Source organism: Aphelocoma coerulescens, chromosome 1 (genome assembly GCF_041296385.1).
Source record: "Aphelocoma coerulescens isolate FSJ_1873_10779 chromosome 1, UR_Acoe_1.0, whole genome shotgun sequence".
Classification (NCBI taxonomy): domain Eukaryota; kingdom Metazoa; phylum Chordata; class Aves; order Passeriformes; family Corvidae; genus Aphelocoma; species Aphelocoma coerulescens.
The window spans coordinates 103,934,895-103,956,567 of record NC_091013.1 but is presented as its reverse complement, the minus strand read 5'-3'; the positions used below and the strand labels follow the sequence as shown (position 1 = coordinate 103,956,567).

The 21,673-nt window shown below is 56.0% G+C and overlaps 1 protein-coding gene and 1 long non-coding RNA gene across 2 annotated transcripts in view; one reads left to right on the top strand and one right to left on the bottom strand.

Annotated features, from left to right (window-relative positions):
• LOC138113802 (uncharacterized) overlaps window positions 1-4,168 on the top strand; it is a 41,942-nt gene extending 37,774 nt beyond the window's left edge. Inside the window, exon 5 of the long non-coding RNA XR_011152333.1 lies at window positions 3,762-4,168. This is a non-coding gene — a long non-coding RNA (uncharacterized lncRNA). The remainder of the gene's footprint in view (window positions 1-3,761) is intronic.
• A 2,302-nt stretch (window positions 4,169-6,470) lies between these two features.
• Window positions 6,471-11,745, bottom strand: LOC138119704 (maestro heat-like repeat-containing protein family member 7). The gene is made up of 15 exons (XM_069031814.1): window positions 11,625-11,745; window positions 11,295-11,359; window positions 11,035-11,184; window positions 10,703-10,851; window positions 10,232-10,379; window positions 9,797-9,984; window positions 9,570-9,707; window positions 9,129-9,285; window positions 8,859-8,981; window positions 8,489-8,665; window positions 8,200-8,355; window positions 7,939-8,040; window positions 7,429-7,531; window positions 7,086-7,142; window positions 6,471-6,789 (listed from the first exon to the last, which is right to left on the bottom strand). Exons 1-15 carry the CDS (start codon window positions 11,743-11,745, stop codon window positions 6,620-6,622), a joined length of 2,004 nt encoding a protein of 667 aa, XP_068887915.1. The 3' UTR covers window positions 6,471-6,619.
• Between the last annotated feature and the right edge of the window lie 9,928 nt (window positions 11,746-21,673).

Below are 21,673 nucleotides of genomic sequence, written 5' to 3'. Positions count from 1 at the left end.
TTTTTGCCTAAATTCTTGAACTTGTTTCTCAAGCTAGGAGATTAAAATTTTAGAAGCTTCGTAGTTAGGGATCAAAATGCCCCCAGACATCAAGGTCCTCTCCAGAACACATTTTGTAAACTAAGATAGAACCATCCAGGGGAAGGTTCCTTGGGGATGGGGGACTGACATGAGTCTCTCAATGGGGAATCTTTGATAGATATGCTAATTAGTAAGGCCTATAATGTTATAACAGATCTTTTAGGGGTGTGCATTGAAGTGTACATTGAGTGACATTCAAACTAGGCATAGTGCACCTAAAGATCCTTAAAATAAATACAAAGGTAAAATTCCTTATTCTCTTCTAAGCATGTTTGAGTCTTGATTTTAAGACCAAAGAAAGGCATGGATGGGATGGGATGGGATGGGATGGGATGGGATGGGATGGGATGGGATGGGATGGGATGGGATGGGATGGGATGCGATGGGATGCGATGGGATGCGATGGGATGCGATGGGATGGGATGGGATGCGATGCGATGGGATGCGATGGGATGCGATGGGATGCGATGGAATCCTTCTGCAGTTGGGCTCCTGAAAGTGGAAGAGCAACAAGTGCCAATTGCCACCTCGACAGTGCACCACCAGCAGTATCGGACAAATCGAGATGCTGTGATTCCCATCCACAAGATGATCCGCGAGCTAGAGAGCCAAGGGGTGGTCAGCAAGGCCCACTCACCCTTCAATAGTCCCATTTGGCCTGTGCATAAGTCTGAAGGGGAATGGAGATTGACTGTGGACTATCATGGCTTGAATGAAGTGACTCCACCACTGAGCGCTGCTGTGCCGGACATGTTGGAGCTCCAGTATGAGCTGGAGTCCAAGGCAGCAAAGTGGTATGCCACTATTGACATTGCCAATGCATTTTTCTCCATTCCTCTGGCAGCAGAGTGCAGGCCTCAGTTTGCTTTCACCTGGAGGGGTGTACAGTACACTTGGAACCGACTGCCCCAGGGGTGGAAGCACAGTCCCACCATCTGCCATGGACTGATCCAGGCTGCACTAGAAAAGGGTGAGGCCCCAGAACATCTGCAGTACATTGCTGACATCACTGTGTGGGGGAACACTGCAACAGAAGTGTTTGAGAAAGGAGAGAGAATAATCCAAATTCTCCTGGAAGCTGGTTTCGCCATCAAGAAGAGCAAAGTCAAGGGACCTGCCCGAGAGATCCAGTTCCTGGGAGTAAAGTGGCAAGATGGACGACGCCAGATTCCCACTGAGGTCATCAATAAGATCACAGCGATGTCTCCACCGACCAGTAAGAAGGAAACACAAGCTTTCCTAGGCGCCATAGGTTTCTGGAGGATGCACATTCCTGAGTACAGCCAGATCATGAGCCCTTTCTACCTGGGTACCCGCAAGAAGAACGATTTCCACTGGGGTCCTGAACAGCAGCAAGCCTTTGCCCAGATCAAGCAGGAAATTGCTCACGCCGTAGCCCTTGGCCCAGTCAGGACAGGACCAGAGGTGAAGAACGTGTTCTACTCTGCAGCCGGGAACAATGGCCTGTCCTGGAGCCTCTGGCAGAAGGTACCTGGTGAGACTCGGGGCTGACCACTGGGATTCTGGAGCTGAAGCTACAGAGGGTCTGAAGCCAACTACACTCCCACAGAGAAAGAAATCTTGGCAGCTTATGAAAGAGTCCAAGCTGCCTCAGAAGTTATCAGCACAGAGGCACAACTCCTCCTGGCACCCCGACTACCGGTGCTGGGGTGGATGTTCAAACGAAAGGTTCCCTCCACACATCACACCACCGATGCTACTTGGAGCAAATGGATCGCCCTCATCACGCAGTGCGCCCGAACTGGAAACCCAAGTCACCCTGGGATCTTGGAAATAATTACGAACTGGCCGGAAGGTGAGACTTTTGTGTTATCTTCTGAAGAAGAAGAGGAACAGGTGACGCGTGCTGAAGAAGCCCCACCATATAACGAGCTACCAGAGAGTGAAAGACAATATGCCCTCTTCACTGATGGTTCCTGCCGAATTGTAGGCGCTAGCCAGAAATGGAAAGCCGCTGTATGGAGCCCCACACGACAAGTTGCACAGGCTACTGAAGGAGAAGGTGGATCGAGCCAATTTGCTGAGCTCAAAGCCGTTCAGTTAGCTCTGGACATAGCTGAAAGAGAGAAGTGGCCAAAGCTCTACCTCTACACTGATTCATGGATGGTAGCCAATGCTCTGTGGGGTTGGCTGGAAAGGTGGAATAAGGCAAACTGGCAGCGCAGAGGTAAACCAATCTGGGCTGCTGAGGAGTGGAAAGACATTGCCACTCGAGTAGAGAAGCTATCTGTGAAGATCCGTCATGTAGATGCTCACGTCCCCAAGAGCCGGGCTAATGAAGAACATCGTAACAACAAACAGGTAGATCAGGCTGTGAAAATAGAGGTGTCCCAGATAGACTTGGATTGGCAACATAAAGGAGAGTTGTTCCTAGCTCGATGGGCCCATGATGCCTCAGGCCATCAGGGCAGAGATGCCACCTATAAGTGGGCACGAGACGGAGGGATGGATCTAACCATGGACAGTATCTCCCAGGTTATCCATGACTGTGAGACATGCGCTGCGATCAAGCAGGCCAAGCGGGTGAAGCCCCTGTGGTATGGTGGGCGGTGGTCCAAATACAAGTATGGGGAGGCCTGGCAGATTGATTACATCACACTGCCTCAAACCCGCCAAGGCAAGCGCCATGTGCTCACAATGGTAGAAGCCACCACAGGATGGCTGGAGACCTACCCTGTGCCTCACGCTACTGCCCGGAACACCATCCTGGGCCTCGAAAAGCAAGTCCTTTGGAGGCATGGTACCCCTGAGAATTGAATCTGACAATGGGACTCATTTCAAGAACAGCCTTATAAACACCTGGGCTAGAGAACATGGCATTGAGTGGGTGTACCACTTCCCTTACCATGTACCAGCAGCTGGGAAGGTTGAGCGGTGTAATGGACTGCTTAAAACAACCTTGAAGGCACTGGGTGGGGGGACTTTCAAAAACTGGGAGGTGCATTTAGCAAGAGCCACGTGGTTAGTTAACACCCGAGGCTCCACCAGCTGAGCAGGCCCTGCCCAATCTGAACCCCTACAAACAACAGATGGGGATAAGGTTCCAGTGGTGCACGTGAGAGGTATGCTTGGAAAAACTGTTTGGGTAAAGTCTGCCTTGAGCAAAGACAAACTCATCCGTGGGGTTGTTTTTGCTCAGGGACCAGGTTGCACCTGATGGGTGATGCAAAGGGATAGACAGACCCGATGCATACCGCAAGGGGACCTTGTTTTAGAGTGAACTACCCATGGCTCTGTACTTGTATCAGTGTATCAGTATCAGCATGTATATATGTATATAATTCGGGTGATGCATGTATTTATATGGTTAAAAAGGTTAAGATTCATGTAACATGTTAGTATGGGAAAAAATTTGGGGTGGTTAATGTTGGGGTTTTAGTTTAGTCCTAGTTTTTTTCCTGTTAAAGGAATTTTTTCCCATATGCATGTTGCTAGGGGACAAATGGCCGTAATTAAGAGAAGACAAAAGACCTGGCTAGTCTTTTGTTTTCATTGAGTGTGGGGTCAGTTTGCTCACCAGCGGAGCCTGGTTCTTTTCGGCCATTTTTCTTTCTGCGGAGAAAGATCCCAGGACCCCCAGCCCACCTTCTGCATCCCGCTGGAGGCTGGGCTGTGGCTGCCTTGCCCCGCCACTGATTGGAGCCTTTGCTGTGTTGTAGCCATGCTCGCCCTGCCTGCCTGGACCTCCGGGGGGTTCCCCGCTTGGATACAACGCGTCTGCCACTTGGGATCTGTGCTCATCCCTGCCGTTTCAGCTTGCCCCTCCAGCCTGCTATTCCAGCCTGCCTCTCCAGCCTGCTGTTCCCAAGGCTCCAGCCGGACACCGAGGCCAGCCGTCTGGAGTTTGTGAAGCTTTTGTTCCATCCCTTCCCGAGACCCCAGGGCACCAGTGCCGCGTGCTCACCGAGCTCGCTCTGGAGCGCCCCCTGCAGCCGCGGGGAAACAATCGCACCTGCCCTGCTCACCGGGAGCCGCCAGCGCCCCTGCCGGCTGCGAGCGGAACTGCACCCGAGGGGAAAGGGCCTGACAGCCGAGAAGGCTGGGACTGGGTTTGTGATTGTTCACTGTTACTGCCATAGTTATTGTTGCTTTGTTTGACTGGATATATATATATATAGTAAAGAACTGTTATTCCTATTTCCCACCTCTTTGCCTAAAGCCCCTTGATTTCAAAATTATAATAATTCAGAGGGAAAGGGGTTATATCTGCCACTTCAGGGGAGGTTTCAGCCTTCCTAAGCAGACACCTGTCTTTCAAAACCAAGACAACCTGCAAACCCCCAAGCCCTGGCAGCACTGCTGCCCGTCTCCTGCCCCAGAGACCTGTGCCCCGGGTCCCAAGGGCAGCCAAAGCCAACACACATTGGGTCTGTGCTCCTTCCTGCAGGGGGCTGTTGGCCGGAGCAGCTGGAGCGACTGGGGGCAACAACTGGGAGATGTTGCTCCTTGCTAGAATGAATTTTTTCGTGGAGGAGATTAGCAGTAGCACCAGAACAGCTTCAGCTGCTGAGTTTCACAGGACAAAGAGATTCTAGAGAGACACTGTGATGTTTCCTTGTGCCTTTCTGTCTTTCTTGCACTCTGGAAAAAAAGAATCGGCCCAGCCTCTGATATTCTCCGCTCCACTTGCTGCGTGTCTGGCTGTGGCAGCTCACGTCCAAACACAACTGCGTCCTTGCTGAGCACGGCAATGGACGGCCACAAGCAGGGAGGTTCCCCAGGAAACATCAAGGGAGACACCTGGGGAAGCGCAGAGGATAGGGATAGCTCGGGGAGGAGATGCTGTTGGGTGTCTCTGATGATGGTGCCAGCACCCTGAAGGAGCAGCCAAGACAGGTGCTGGAAGCAGACGTGTCCTGCCCTTTTCTGCTCTCACATGGACACAGGACACACTTGTTGCCACAGGTCCAGCAGACTTGATCCAGGAACAATGGTAAGCCATGCATTGGTAGGGAATGGCCTCCAGCAAGAGCAAAGCAGGATCCTCTAGCAGCAAAGCCTGAGCTTGTGAACCGGGCCATCTCCTCAGCAGACACCCAAGCGCTTCCCTCCACCCCTGAACGTCTGCCACCACTCCCTGCTTTTCTTCAGTGCTGGCTGCTTCTTCCTTTGTTCCAAGCAAGTCCAAAGTTAGTTTGGAAGCTCATGCATGTGTCTTTAAGGGGCCTGCATGGAGGAGAGGGATGGCAGCTGCAGCGCAGGGCTTGTGTCCCATCAGAGTCTCTCTCTCACGATGGCACCAGTGCCGCTGCCTTGGGACGCCTGACTGTGGAAGGCGGGTCTGCCCTCAAGCACGGCCACTGAAGTCAGTCAAGGGCACGGGCTGCAGCCAAAGCTGCCAAGCGTCGCTGTGAGGCTGGCAAGGCAAGAGAAAGCCATTGTGGCCAATTCTGCTGAAGCCTTTTGCCAAGCCACGTGCAGTTGTGCCCACAGTATCCCCCCGTTTGGCATCCCAGCTGGTGCGGATGCCTTGGTGAGCAGGCGTTCGGGCTGCTGCTGCTCCTGTGCACGCTCTGGTGCTGTTTCTGCGGCGTCCAGAGCCGCTTCGGCATCAGCGACTCGGCAGCCCGGCTCAAGAAGACATCGCCGGCCTCCCCGTGGAGGCAGCAGCTGTGCGGGCCCAGAGCTCTGCGTCAGGGGGGCCTCGGTCACAGCACCGTGGCCTGGGCAGCCGTGGGGGCCCGGGCTGGCCGCCGGCCCTGCCTCTGCCCACTGCCCCTTATTGGCAGCGGCCAGTGGCCGTGCCCGGCATGGCCCCCCGCCCTCCTTGTCCCCAGCCAGCCCAGCCTGGGCACCTTGGAATGGTCCCCCCCTCCTGCTGAGGCCTGGCCTCGAGGGCTTCTGCCGCGGGCCTGGGAGACACGTCGGGGAAGCGCCGGAGCAGCCGGGTGGCAGGAACGAGGCGGCTGCCTGGGGGCTGCTTATGGCCTCTGACGCCCAGTTCCGCAGGCCTTCCCACCGCCCCGGCCCCTCAGGATCTGCCCCAGCCCGGCCAAGCTGCCCGGCAGCGCCGCAGCCCCGACGGAGCTCCAGAGGGGCCGGATCAAGAGGCACCTCGGAGCCCTCAGCAGTCCAGCCAGCAACGCACGGGCAGGAGGACACAGACGGCGGTTCCTGCCTGGGACAGGGGTTGCGGCCATCTCCAGGCACCGGTATCGCAGCCGTCCCCGCAGCTCCGGCCCCTGCCCACCCGCTCTGTCGGCAGCGTTAAGGCTTCAACAGAACCACCAAAGGCCAAGGGGCTTCTGGCCATTTTCCTTTCCACACTGCACGCCTGGGCAACTTGCTGAGCACAAGCACCCTTTCTCCCCTCTTCCCCTGTGCCCTGCGGACACTGGGCACAAAAAGAAAGCTCCTGGGAGTCTGTGTATTAGAACACATTCTATATTTACATACAAAGGAAAAACCAAAAGAAGAAAAGAACCATCTTAAAGAAAAGAAAAATGCCCGCTGGCTCAGGTGGCCCCAGTAGACAGAGCCTCCCACATAAGGTCTCTGCAGAGCTCCAGCATTGCAGCTAGCCACGGCCCGACAGACGAGGCCATGTCCTGCATGCCCTGCGGAGTCGATCTCGCAGCTTCTGGGAGATGGAGTGCGGAGCTCTCTCCAGTGCCCGGAGGACGTAGGCTGTTTGACGCGCCAGGCTGGAAACGGCAGGGCTGATGTCACGGGATGCGTCTTCAAGGGCTGCAAGAGAGAAGAACAGAGCCACGGTCAGACTCCGGATCTGCGGGGACCCGAGGAGGGTCAGGGCCATCCCAGCCTGCTCTTGCCATGGCCAAGAGGGAGCAGGGAGCAACGGGATCGAAGGTCCCTGGACAACCGAAGGTGCTGGCCACAAATCCCCCACGTGCCCCTGAAACCTCTCTGTGCTCTGCCCACGCCGCCCCTCGTCTGCACAGGGAGCAGAGCCCTCCGCAGCCGGGGCAGGGATTGCAGCTCCCCCCGCCGGCCCCCGCTGACAGCCGGCTGCACTCACTCACCCTCGCAGAGGAGCTGGAGCTCTTCCTGCTGGCCCCTCAGGTGCCGCCCGGCGATGCCTGGGAACACAGAGCCTGTCACGGCCCCAGCGGCACAGCTCCCTGACAGCGGCGCTGCCAGCCCTGCGGCCACACGCTCTCCTCGCCCCGGCAGGGCTCAGCCCGGGCCCTCGCCGCATCCCGACGCCCGAGGGCACGGCTGCGAGAGGGCGGTGGCAGCCCCGAGGGCAGGCGGGGCTCCACGGCCCCGGGCCCGGATCCCGCTGGCCGGGGCAGCAGCCGGGGCGGGGGCCGAGCTGCGGCGGGGCGGGGAGGGGCGGGGAGGGGCCCCGGGCTCGTGGCTCACCAATGAACCTGATGGCCGCCTGTCGCAGGGACTCCTGTGGGCTCCGCAGGTACGGCAGGGCCCGCCGCAAGTGCTCGGCCGCTCGGCTCCTGTCCCCTGCCAGCTGGAGAGAGCGCCAGGAAGGAAGGGTTGGCGCGGGCTCAGCGCCTTGGCCCGGGTGCTCCCTGCGCCCAGCCCTGGCCTTCCGTGCCCGCACGGCCCTGAGGCCCGGCCAGCAGCCGCTGGCGCCAGGCTCTGGAGGGGGCCGAGGGCCGGGTGCTGCCCGGGGAGCCGCGGTGCCCCCCCGCCCCACAGCCCAGCGGGGCCGGGGCTCCGTGGGCGCCCGACTCGCGGCCACAGGAGCCTGGAGAAGAGCCCGCGCAGCCCAGGGAAGGGAGCAGCGTGCGGGGTGCAGGCTGGAGCCCCTGGCTGCAGCACTGGGCAGGGGCACAGCTGCCAGCCCCCCACACGGAGCACCGCAAGTCAGGGGGCTTCTCCAGGCTGCGACTTGGGCTTCCAGGCCGTCCTTACCAGGCCCTCGCCGAATCTCCATGTCTGATCCACGTCCAGCATGCGTTTGAGATCCCTCCTTTTCAGGAAGCTGGCCGCACAATGCAGCGTTTCCCGGGAGGCCTGGAGAGCAGCAGAGACCGGGAGATGGCACCACAGCCCAGGGCCCAGGACCCGTGTCCTTGTGCCGAGGCCAGGAGGGTGCTGCAGCCCGTGAGGCGCCAGGGCAGGAGGCGGCCGAGCCCCCTCCCAGGGGAGCCCCGGCAGCCCACGAGTCCTCACATTGGCCACGTGCCCGTCCTCGTCATGGCAGTGGAAGGAGAGTGGGAGCAGGCTCTGGCGCACGTGTGACTTCAGGGCCTTTTTTCCCTCTTCCATTAATAAACCCATCATCTCTTTGAAGACAAACATGGAGCGCAGCCGCACCTGGCTATCATCCTGTATGAAAGGAAGAAGGACAGACCTCAGCATCGGCTGCTCCAGGCCTACCTGGGCACAGGCCTGAAAATGCACAGGGCACAAAGTGTCCGGGCAGCAGCCAGTGGCCGTGGCTGGGGGCACAGAGCCTTACGTTGTCAAAGAGTGGCAGGAGCGCCTCAGCCAGCTGCAGGGCGATGGGGCTGGGTATTGGGGCACCACTATACAGGAACAAATAGCTGAGGATGACAACAGTCATCCCAACCACGTCGCTGTCATCTTCCTGCAGGAGCTCCACAAGGCTTTCGGTCAGGCTCCGCATTCTTTTGGTCTGTGCGGAACACAAGGCTGTGCAACCTCACCCTGCTGCCGCAGGGCCCAGAGGCCAAAGGCCCGTCCCGTGAACCGGGAGGCAGGAGAGCTGGGAACAGCTGCCTCAGTGCCCGAAGCCCAGCCAAGCCCAAGCGGCTGCGTTCCTCAGCCCCACGCTGCCAGTGCAGCTTCAGCCGCTGCCCCCTTCTCACCATCGAGGGATCCTTGCTGAGCACCACAAGGCCTCTGAGCGCCAGGCAACGCCTCTCCCTGCACTCGCTCCGCAGGTTCTTGGACATAATCTCCAGGATGCTGTCACCACGTCTACTCCGGTGCTGGAAAGGGGGATCTGAGAGGACCTGAAAGGCACAGGGCAGTGACAGGGGAGCCGGCCGGCAGGAGCCCGGAAGCACGCAGTGCTGGGCCCAGGCAGCAGCACAACCCTAACCCCGGGCAGCTGCGGCTACGAGAGGGCAGAGAGCTGGGAGGCAGCTCAGTGAGGCAGCACTGGCCGTCAGGCTCACCTCCACAAGGAACGCCAGGGCAGGCAGATCCCAGCGTGGCTCCTCCCCGCTGAGCAGCCTGAAGAGGTGGCAAACGATCCGGAAACACACGAGTTTGGAGGCCCGGGACATCTCCCTGGCAGGAGGAGAAAGGAACCAGGACCGTGAGCCGGGGGGGCAAACCTCTCCCAGGACAGACACACAGGTCGGGTCTTTCCCCTCCACCCTGCAAGGGGACCTGGGTCTTTTGGGAGGCGGCTGCTCTTGGAGACTCTCCTCTCCCAGCCTTTTCCAGTGTCCTTGGCTGGCCATCCCTCGGCCCACGACAAGGCCCTCTGGCCCATGACCACGGGGACTGTGTGGGGCACCCGGGACACAGGGCACAGATGCAGAGGGCAGCTGGGGAGGAGGGGGCCTCACCTGGCCAGCAGACCCACTGCGTGGTGGTGGGTGTCAGCACAGAGCAGCGTGTCCCAGCCTCGCTTGTGTTCTACAGCCACCACCACGTCCTCATAGTACAGTCGGCAGAGCAGGTCCTTCAGGGTCTGCACTGCAAACCTGTGTGCAGAGCAAAGCCCAGGTCACGCTGGGGGCACTGGCATCTGCCCTGGGGAAATGGGAGGCACAGGAGGACTGGCATGGAGCACCTGTTGGGGTCGGTGGCAAGGCCATGTTGCTCCTGGCATGCTCTCCACAAGTTCTTGACCTTCTCTGGCATCTCCACTGTGCTGAAGAACACTTGGAAGAGCAGATGCACAAAGAGGCGGGGCAAATACACTGTCACTACGTGTGGGACACAGGGCACCTGGAGGATCTTCCACATCACCAGAGTTGCCTGCAAAGGACAAACCACCCCGAGACAGCGCTCACTGCCAAAGTGTCCATGTGGCAGAGCCCGAGCGTGGGAGGGAGAGGCCAGGGGAGACGCAGGGGGAGCACCGGGCCTGGTGCCCCTGAACCCGCCCCCTAGCCCCGGTTTCAGCCCAGCGCCTGAGGCAGAGAGATGGCAGTGGGAGAAGGAGGATGGAGAACTGGTGGAGTGGCGACCCGGGGGCGAGCAAGGGCCGGTTCCAGAAACTCACAGCCAGGGCAAAGACGTCTGTGTCGTCGCCGTCGGAGGTGCGCGTGCTGTGCTCTGGCCAGCTCCCCAGCACATCGAGGAGTAGCGGCATGACTGTCTTTGAAGTCCTGACTGAGCACATGAGCGTCTTCCACATGGTCGTGGCAGCGCTGTGGGGTCAGAGCTCTGTCTCAGGGGGGATCTCGGCCACAGCACCATGGCCTGGGCAGCAGCGGGGACCTGAGCTGCCTGCCAGCCCTGCCTCTTCCCACTGCCCCTCACAGGCAGCACCCAGGCAGCCCACCCCTGTGGGGACGGGCCCCTGAGGGGCAGGGAGGGAGCATGGCAGCAGGCTCGGGAGCTGACGTGCCAGGGCTGGGAAAGGGAGGAGCCAGAGGGCCCTGGAACTCTGCGTTTGTCAGACACCTGGGACAGGCTCCACAGCGTGATGGGCTGGTGAGCCCTGGGCCCTCTGGGCAGGTGGGCCCCATACCTGTCACATGATGGGGCCACACGCAGGATAGTCATCACCACATCAGTGGGGTAGGCCTCAGTCAGATCCAGAAGGGTCCTGGACAGTCTGTACTCAGGATACTCATTGGACTGGAGCCACTGGTGGATGTACCTCACCATGGCGGGCACCTGGAGAAGGCATGGGGAGAGTTGGAAAGCTGCCAGAGGGACTAATGTCCCCTGCTTCTCCAGAGGAGCGCTTCCCTTCCCAGCACACTGTGATGGCCTCAAAGGCTTAAAGTGACCAGCGGGCGTGGCTTGGGTGGCCAAGCGATTCCTGGGGGGCTCCAGCCCTGGCCACAGGCTGCTTACTTGCTTTGGGCTGGAAACGCCCTCCTCCACAAGCATATCCAGCAGGGCGGCACTGGTCTTGGTTTTGAAGATGTGAGGGTATGCTCTGAACCCAGTGCCCATGACGCTGGTCTCTTCCTCCCGAATTCTCCTGATGAATTTGCACATCATCTGCAGGAGAAGGGCAAAGAAGGGAGGGATGTTCCATGAGGTGCTGCCAGCGCGGTGCTCGGCTGAGCAGTGACAGCAGGCCCAGCCCGGGTGGGGATGGCTGCAGGTACCTGCGCTGTTCTGCGGAAGCGGCCACGGGCAGGGCCCTGCTCCTGTGTCCGGTCCACGGCTGCATCTGGCAAAGAGCGAGTGCAGCCAGAGCTGAGGGGCTGCGGGAGAGGCCGGAGAACACAGCCCGGGCCTTGGCCAGGGGATGGGGCACGGCCGCTGCACGGGGGTCTGCCCCGGCCCCTCTTCCCTCCTGTCCATGGGCATGTTCCCAGGGGATGGGATGGGATGGGATGGGACGGGACGGGACGGGACGGGACGGGATGGGATGGGATGGGATGGGGCCTAGCTGGCTGCAGGCACCAGCCCTGCGGCCCAGCTCTGCCCCTCACCCTCCCGCAGCTGCTGGAACTGCTCCACCTCTGCAGGCTGCTGTGCTGGGGCAGCTCCAGGGCCTTCTTCCTCCCCCTTCACCAAGGCCTGCTTGGGCACGGTCAGGGGCCTCTGCTCCATGACACTGAGTAGATGTGTGGCTACTCGCAGGAGAGGTGCCTGGGAAGGTTCCGGGTCAGCAGGTCGTGCAGTTGTGCCTTGAAGGCACCTGCGACAGAGAAGCCTCAGGAAGGCTACAGGACAGCAAGTCCTGCACTCTGGTCTCAGAGGGCTCCGCCACAATGACAGGAGACTCCTCGTAAACGATTCAGGTCACCAAATCCCACGGTTTGTCCTCAAGGGCAGTGGCCGCAGGAAAGGGAGATGCCTCGGAAAAGCTCCGAGTCACCAAGTCCTGCAGTCTGGCCTCGAGGGCACTGCAGGAGTAACGCCTCGGAAAAGCTCCGGGTCGGCAAGGAACGAGTGCGCAGAGCAGCACCGCTCTGTCCCGTCCTGTCCCGTCGCGTGCTCCGAGCACTGTGGCGTGGCCGTGTCGCCGCCAGCACCTATGTCAGCAGCACGTGTCACAAAGGGCCCTGGGACACCCTGTCCCGTTCCTTCCCACGGTGACCGTGCTGCACCGTGTCACAAAGGGCCCTTGCACACAATGCCACCTGCCCGCCCCAAGTGGCCCAGGTGTGAAGGAATCCCTTGCCCCAAGTGTCTAAGACAGCCCGACAGGAACTTAAGCAACGGCTCCAACCATAAGCAAACGCTCCCCTGCTCTGCGGGCTTGGGGCAGCACAAGGAGCCCCCACGGCTGCCGACGCAGCCGCGGCGGGAAGGGCACGGGGCCTTCCACAGAAGCTGGCACGGCCTCCTTGGGACACGTCCTGGCCGGTGGCCATCCTAAGCCCGGGGGTGTGACGCAGACGAGGAACGTGTGGGCCAGGGCACGAATGCTGCTCTGACCCCTGGGGCCCGGTGAGCGCTGAAATCTGCAGGTGTGGCAGAGTCCCTGCCGAAGCAGACCTGCCACCCCCCGAGCCCTGGCAGCACTGCTGCCTGCCTCCTGCCCCAGAGACCTGTGCCCCGGGGGGCTTCTCTGCCCAAGGGCAGATGCATTGGGGCAAAGCCAAGATGCATTGGGGTCTGTGCTCCTTCCTGCAGGGGGCTGTTGGCCGGAGCAGCTGGAGCGACTGGGGGCAACAACTGGGAGATGTTGCTCCTTGCTAGAATGAATTTTTTCGTGGAGGAGATTAGCAGTAGCACCAGAACAGCTTCAGCTGCTGAGTTTCACAGGACAAAGAGATTCTAGAGAGACACTGTGATGTTTCCTTGTGCCTTTCTGTCTTTCTTGCACTCTGGAAAAAAAGAATCGGCCCAGCCTCTGATATTCTCCGCTCCACTTGCTGCGTGTCTGGCTGTGGCAGCTCACGTCCAAACACAACTGCGTCCTTGCTGAGCACGGCAATGGACGGCCACAAGCAGGGAGGTTCCCCAGGGAACATCAAGGGAGACACCTGGGGAAGCGCAGAGGATAGGGATAGCTCGGGGAGGAGATGCTGTTGGGTGTCTCTGATGATGGTGCCAGCACCCTGAAGGAGCAGCCAAGACAGGTGCTGGAAGCAGACGTGTCCTGCCCTTTTCTGCTCTCACATGGACACAGGACACACTTGTTGCCACAGGTCCAGCAGACTTGATCCAGGAACAATGGTAAGCCATGCATTGGTAGGGAATGGCCTCCAGCAAGAGCAAAGCAGGATCCTCTAGCAGCAAAGCCTGAGCTTGTGAACCGGGCCATCTCCTCAGCAGACACCCAAGCGCTTCCCTCCACCCCTGAACGTCTGCCACCACTCCCTGCTTTTCTTCAGTGCTGGCTGCTTCTTCCTTTGTTCCAAGCAAGTCCAAAGTTAGTTTGGAAGCTCATGCATGTGTCTTTAAGGGGCCTGCATGGAGGAGAGGGATGGCAGCTGCAGCGCAGGGCTTGTGTCCCATCAGAGTCTCTCTCTCACGATGGCACCAGTGCCGCTGCCTTGGGACGCCTGACTGTGGAAGGCGGGTCTGCCCTCAAGCACGGCCACTGAAGTCAGTCAAGGGCACGGGCTGCAGCCAAAGCTGCCAAGCGTCGCTGTGAGGCTGGCAAGGCAAGAGAAAGCCATTGTGGCCAATTCTGCTGAAGCCTTTTGCCAAGCCACGTGCAGTTGTGCCCACAGTATCCCCCCGTTTGGCATCCCAGCTGGTGCGGATGCCTTGGTGAGCAGGCGTTCGGGCTGCTGCTGCTCCTGTGCACGCTCTGGTGCTGTTTCTGCGGCGTCCAGAGCCGCTTCGGCATCAGCGACTCGGCAGCCCGGCTCAAGAAGACATCGCCGGCCTCCCCGTGGAGGCAGCAGCTGTGCGGGCCCAGAGCTCTGCGTCAGGGGGGCCTCGGTCACAGCACCGTGGCCTGGGCAGCCGTGGGGGCCCGGGCTGGCCGCCGGCCCTGCCTCTGCCCACTGCCCCTTATTGGCAGCGGCCAGTGGCCGTGCCCGGCATGGCCCCCCGCCCTCCTTGTCCCCAGCCAGCCCAGCCTGGGCACCTTGGAATGGTCCCCCCCTCCTGCTGAGGCCTGGCCTCGAGGGCTTCTGCCGCGGGCCTGGGAGACACGTCGGGGAAGCGCCGGAGCAGCCGGGTGGCAGGAACGAGGCGGCTGCCTGGGGGCTGCTTATGGCCTCTGACGCCCAGTTCCGCAGGCCTTCCCACCGCCCCGGCCCCTCAGGATCTGCCCCAGCCCGGCCAAGCTGCCCGGCAGCGCCGCAGCCCCGACGGAGCTCCAGAGGGGCCGGATCAAGAGGCACCTCGGAGCCCTCAGCAGTCCAGCCAGCAACGCACGGGCAGGAGGACACAGACGGCGGTTCCTGCCTGGGACAGGGGTTGCGGCCATCTCCAGGCACCGGTATCGCAGCCGTCCCCGCAGCTCCGGCCCCTGCCCACCCGCTCTGTCGGCAGCGTTAAGGCTTCAACAGAACCACCAAAGGCCAAGGGGCTTCTGGCCATTTTCCTTTCCACACTGCACGCCTGGGCAACTTGCTGAGCACAAGCACCCTTTCTCCCCTCTTCCCCTGTGCCCTGCGGACACTGGGCACAAAAAGAAAGCTCCTGGGAGTCTGTGTATTAGAACACATTCTATATTTACATACAAAGGAAAAACCAAAAGAAGAAAAGAACCATCTTAAAGAAAAGAAAAATGCCCGCTGGCTCAGGTGGCCCCAGTAGACAGAGCCTCCCACATAAGGTCTCTGCAGAGCTCCAGCATTGCAGCTAGCCACGGCCCGACAGACGAGGCCATGTCCTGCATGTCCTGCGGAGTCGATCTCGCAGCTTCTGGGAGATGGAGTGCGGAGCTCTCTCCAGTGCCCGGAGGACGTAGGCTGTTTGACGCGCCAGGCTGGAAACGGCAGGGCTGATGTCACAGGATGCGTCTTCAAGGGCTGCAAGAGAGAAGAACAGAGCCACGGTCAGACTCCGGATCTGCGGGGACCCGAGGAGGGTCAGGGCCATCCCAGCCTGCTCTTGCCATGGCCAAGAGGGAGCAGGGAGCAACGGGATCGAAGGTCCCTGGACAACCGAAGGTGCTGGCCACAAATCCCCCACGTGCCCCTGAAACCTCTCTGTGCTCTGCCCACGCCGCCCCTCGTCTGCACAGGGAGCAGAGCCCTCCGCAGCCGGGGCAGGGATTGCAGCTCCCCCCGCCGGCCCCCGCTGACAGCCGGCTGCACTCACTCACCCTCGCAGAGGAGCTGGAGCTCTTCCTGCTGGCCCCTCAGGTGCCGCCCGGCGATGCCTGGGAACACAGAGCCTGTCACGGCCCCAGCGGCACAGCTCCCTGACAGCGGCGCTGCCAGCCCTGCGGCCACACGCTCTCCTCGCCCCGGCAGGGCTCAGCCCGGGCCCTCGCCGCATCCCGACGCCCGAGGGCACGGCTGCGAGAGGGCGGTGGCAGCCCCGAGGGCAGGCGGGGCTCCACGGCCCCGGGCCCGGATCCCGCTGGCCGGGGCAGCAGCCGGGGCGGGGGCCGAGCTGCGGCGGGGCGGGGAGGGGCGGGGAGGGGCCCCGGGCTCGTGGCTCACCAATGAACCTGATGGCCGCCTGTCGCAGGGACTCCTGTGGGCTCCGCAGGTACGGCAGGGCCCGCCGCAAGTGCTCGGCCGCTCGGCTCCTGTCCCCTGCCAGCTGGAGAGAGCGCCAGGAAGGAAGGGTTGGCGCGGGCTCAGCGCCTTGGCCCGGGTGCTCCCTGCGCCCAGCCCTGGCCTTCCGTGCCCGCACGGCCCTGAGGCCCGGCCAGCAGCCGCTGGCGCCAGGCTCTGGAGGGGGCCGAGGGCCGGGTGCTGCCCGGGGAGCCGCGGTGCCCCCCCGCCCCACAGCCCAGCGGGGCCGGGGCTCCGTGGGCACCCGGCTCGCGGCCACAGGAGCCTGGAGAAGAGCCCGCGCAGCCCAGGGAAGGGAGCAGCGTGTGGGGCGCAGGCTGGAGCCCCTGGCTGCAGCACTGGGCAGGGGGCACAGCTGCCAGCCCCACACACTGAGCACCGCAGTCAGGGGGCTTCTCCAGGCTGCGACTTGGGCTTCCAGGCCGTCCTTACCAGGCCCTCGCCGAACCTCCATGTCTGATCCACATCCAGCATGCGTTCGAGATCCCTCCTTTTCAGGAAGCTGGCCGCACAATGCAGCGTTTCCCGGGAGGCCTGGAGAGCAGCAGAGACCGGGAGATGGCACCACAGCCCAGGGCCCAGGACCCGTGTCCTTGTGCCGAGGCCAGGAGGGTGCTGCAGCCCGTGAGGCGCCAGGGCAGGAGGCGGCCGAGCCCACTCCCAGGGGAGCCCCGGCAGCCCACGAGTCCTCACATTGGCCACGTGCCCGTCCTCGTCATGGCAGTGGAAGGAGAGTGGGAGCAGGCTCTGGCGCACGTGTGACTTCAGGGCCTTTTTTCCCTCTTCCGTTAATAAACTCATCATCCCTGCTGTCCATGGGCATGTTCCCACGGGATGAGATGGTGATGCCATGATGATTTTTGCCATTTCTTTTTTACCCCTTTTATATCCTTCTACAACTTTCGTGTTCTTAGTGGTTTTTGCCTACACTCTTCGACTTCCTTGTCAAACTAGGTGACTAAACATTTTATAAGTTTAGTAGTTAGGGATCAGAATGCCCCAGACCCCAGGGTCCTCTCCAGAACACATTTTTAAACTAAGATAGAATCATCCAGGGACGGATGATTCTATCCTTCAGGAGGGGGGCTGATTCAAGCCTCTCATTGGGGAATCTTTGATAGGTATGCTAATTAGTTAGACCTATAATGTTATACCAGATTTTTTGTGGGTGTGCATTGCGGTGTGCTTTCGAGGTGGACATTGTATTGAGGTGCATTCGAGCTGGACATAGTGCACCTAAGGATCCTTAAAATAAATACAAAGGTAAAATCCCTTTTTCCCTTCTAAGAGTGTTTGACTCTTGATTTTAAGACCAAGAAAAGGCATCAATTTCATTTGCATGTTCCTTCCTTTTTCTGTTGCTGCCTGTTCTGAACTTCCCCTCCCCCTCCCAAAGACACGTGCTCCGAGCTCCTTTGTTCGAAGCGCGGGCAAAACCAATGTCACTCAAACTCTTCAGCAGTGTCTGATTGGCCACTCACCCCAGGTCCTCCCCTTCCCCCTTCTCCGAATAAAGGATAGTCGAGGGGAGGCTCCGCCCTCTCTCAGCTCAGCTATCTTCCTGTGAACATCTGTGGTTGTCTCTCTCTTTCTTAAGGCTTCTAACTGCAGGAAATTGAGCGGGCAGGGAGCTATATTTCTCCCTCTTTGCTTCTGCTGATGGTATTTGCTCTGCAGCTGATACAGGTACCGATTTTAGAGCTATTAAGGTGCTAGATCGCCTGTGCTGCCTCTCTGGGCTGCTCGAGGCTTTCTAAGGCATTGAAATACAAGCGCTAGCCGGTATAAAGCTGAAAAGATACCATCCACATTTTTCAGTGACTTTTTAAATATTAATCCCATTATCTTGGTTCTCAGCCATATTTAATGGACTTTCTGTGAGTTGTTCTATTTTAAGTACCTATTGCAAGTTCTCTTTTTTAATGTATCATATTTAATTTTCCCCTTTTTGCTTCATTTTACTATGAAATCAGAATCTCTTCAGATCTTATAATGTGCAGCTACATTCTTACATTTGTTACAAATTGAGAAAGCAATATTAGAATTAAATATGGTCTATTCAACTCCATATATTACCTCTCTCACCCAAGACTTTAGAGCTCTGTTCAGGTGGTCTTTACCTGCTCCTTTTTTTCCTCCAACAATATGTGCTATTTCAAAATCTTTTTATTTAGTGGGAAGAGGCAGCTGTGAGACAAAAAAAAATCAATCCAGCTGATTCCTGATTGCCCTTAATTCATAACTTGTTTCTATAACTTGCTCAGGAGTGGAAATGTCACAAAGAGTCATGTTTGTTGTTCATGTCAGCTAAATCCAGTCTGCTCTCCACATTCTTCAAGCTCCTCCATGAAACACATTCATTCAGAAGAGTCTTTGCTGAATGCTCTCATTACTGTTCAACAACTCAAATACTGAGGTTTGAGTTCCTGGCTTTTGTATCTCTTTTTCTTCATTTGCTGAGTCCATAAGAATCAAAGATGAGAAAGGGGTGGCTCATGGTATAAATATCCAATTTATAAGTATTGTTTCTCTGTGTCCATAGAAATTGCCATCTCCATCCATTCTTGGCTATTTCAGGACTGGCTTCCTTTGAGCTACGTTCCTCCCATGCCTGATGTTTCTGCTGGCTTGGAATCCAAGTCTGCACTTCAGACTATGTTTGTCAAGAAAATTCCTTCACACAGACAAGTGGCAAGCAAAACACGCTATATGCAGGATCAAGATGCTCACAATTGTGTCTACCTTTCAAGGAGTCTGACTCCACATTCCCTACCCACTGATGTAAATGTTTTCTTTTTAGCTATCATCTCTCCAGCACTTAAGTTGTTTAATTACAGCATGAAAACATTAGGCATATGTTCAATTTCCAGTTATTATCAGTGTCATTTCTTGTTTGGTTTATGCTCCACAAAGGTTCTGTTTTTAAAAAATATCATTTTGTTTTGACATTCCAGGTTCCACATTTTTTGTGCTCCGCTGTTGCCAGTGCTCTGTGGGTGTTTGGACTCCGGTAATCCTCTGGATTAAATAAATGCCTCATCATTCACCTATTATATCTGACATGTTCTTGAACACTGCATTGCATCAGGTCCAATATTTAGATCTGCCTGCTTTCAGACTCAGAGAGAGTCATTTTGACTAACTGTAGGAATCTTTCAGGTAGCATGAAACGTTTATGCTATTCATACTCTTGTTCTGCTGTGCTGCACATTCCTTTGTGCTTTTCTTAGGAAGTGCTAAACACAAGTTATTGATTAAGAACTTCTGCTTCTCCATCTTTACTTATTTCTCCCCTGACAACATGGTCTCAAGATGTAGGAAATATTGGTCTGAACTGTTGTCTTAAAGGTTTCTGCAATAACCAGAATTTCTGGCTCTGAGCCACTTTATGAACCCACAGGGCTCATATAAATATGCATATATATATATATATATATAAAGACCAGCATTCATTGAAATAGCCCATTTAACTCATGCTTACTGTCCTTAGATTAAAGAGATTAATCTTTTGCTAAAAGTGTAGCTACATGATTATATTTCTTTAAAACATTAAGTTTTTTTTAACCTCCCTGGTATTCCTCCAGTTCAAAGTGAACTTCACATTGGCCGATCTTTTCATTAGTTTTTGTCATACATGAAAAAATACGAGCAAATGCTTGTTCACTTCATGGTCCTTGAATAAACAGAGTATCTGTTGCTTTCAAAAACACCAGAGTAGCAGCATCCTTCTGAAGTGACAAGCCTTGATTTTTGTGCTAATCAATCACTATAAGAAAAGGCAGGAATGAGCTCTTTAAAATTCCTGGGAGTTTCAAAAACAAGCTGCTGCTTCAAACAGGGCAAGTTGATTGACTTCCACGACTTTGACTTACTGTATCTGATACTACCTGATATTGAGCAGGAGTACAAGTGCTGATCAGACTGCAGTGTCAAATCTGTTCCAGGGTCTACACAGACCCTCAGCTGCTCCTTACACTGACTAATTTTACCCCTTCCAATAATTTCTTCTTGGTTCAGTAGGTGGAGCTGTAAGACGTTCAGATTTTCCCTTGGCCAAGATGTGCCATGGCTGGTGCACTGACAAGCACAGCTTTCGCTTCCCAGCACTGTGCATATTTATCCCTTTTATACAAGGTGGCATTTTGAATCATATTGAAATGGCACATAAAAAGGAAATTCAAGTTCTGCACTCATTCTGCTAGTTGAGAAAAGCAGTCAGTCTCTGTTTCTAATATGCCATCATCAGCTCTTTGATGGCTGTTTTCTACTGTTCAAAAGAACACAAAACATGTGTAGGCTCAATTTTAATATTTTGGGCTTTGGGGAAAAATAATCTCTAACATAGTACATTTTGCTTATTTTGCTAGTTACTGGTTTGAAACAGACTCTTTGGAACAATTGAGAATTCATGAAATCATCTCATTAATTTTTTTCAATTTTAGAATCATATCAAATCCACTGACAAAGTTTTCATGTTCTCGAGTAGTTTACTCTTTATATTGCCAATGAAAGCTTTTTAAATAAAAGGACACTATTAAATAAATGGACATTTGTGATAATTTTGCAAAATTGCTCTTAAAAATTCAGTGCTAGGGAAAAAAAGAAGAGGCTGGTAATGAGACTAATTCACTCTTCAAATGTTACAGCATCATTTGAACATTGTCACATCATCTCAAATCATTCTTAATTCTAAAAACCCTTTTCCATTTCAATTTTCTCTGGAAAGCTTTCTGCAAAAGCAATGAGAGTATCCAAATTAATTTTAAAGATCACAAAATTGCTACTTCCTTTTAGAGGAAGAGCTGTCTTGTACAGATCTCCTGTATGCAAAATTATCTTAATGGTATCTTCTTTCATTTTTCATTCTCCCTTGAGCAGTTTGAGTGCTTTCTAGTTCTCTTTGGCTGCAGCTCAGTATTTCAAGCAGGCATCAGAAACATTACAGATTTTGGCTTCTCTCCTTTGAGTTCCAAGAGCTTCTCTGATGGGGGCTGGTTGTTCACACCTTTTGTCAGTGCACCATATAACCCAGCAGTTCCTAACATTTTTCTGTACATTTTATTTTTCTAGGTGTTTCTAAGGTCCATAACTTTTTCTGCCCTGCCCATGCACTCCCCCATCCCTCGATGCATGGCGAGGTTGCCACAATGAATGTCTCCAGCATTGTCCCGTTATCCTTGTCCTGTCTCTTGGGCACACTGTGCTTCCCAGGGGTGGGAGGAATTTAGGGGGTGGGTCAGAGGGATGGAGAGAGGAGGATTTATTTGCAGGTTTGGTGTCTCTCTTGGCTAGCCTGTGTTGCCATCTCCAGAGTTCATATGCCCAGCAGAGCTCAAGCAGCCCTATACATTGACATGTCTCTTGACTAAAGTGTGCATCCCCTAGAAACCTCTAGTATAAAGAAGGACTAGAAAAGAGACAGTCTTTCATAAAATACCTGCTTTATTCTTGTTAGCTCTTGTACAAGCTTTTTTGTGATCTCTAACAGCAATTGTACATTCATTTTCAGCTTGAAATATAGCTGTCCCATTTGGAAAATGTAATTATTGACACTGGTGTTATCCAAGACACTTTATTTGTCTAATCAGCTGAGTTGTCAGGTTGAGTTAGCAAATCCATTTGTATGAATCACAGAGAAGCTTGCAGCCCTGGTGTATTTGTTTATGATATTTATTAGGTATGTGTGCTGGATAGTTTGGATGCAGACATCACGATTCCTGTGCCACAGTCTAATGAAATTCATCATACACAAATGCTTCTGAAAATCCTTTTGAAAATAGTACTGCAGAGATGAGAAAAGGGTGGATTCTACATTGGAGTTGGATGGCAGACCACATTTTGAGGAACTTTTAACTAGCAGGGGCTGTGCATTGTAAAGCCAT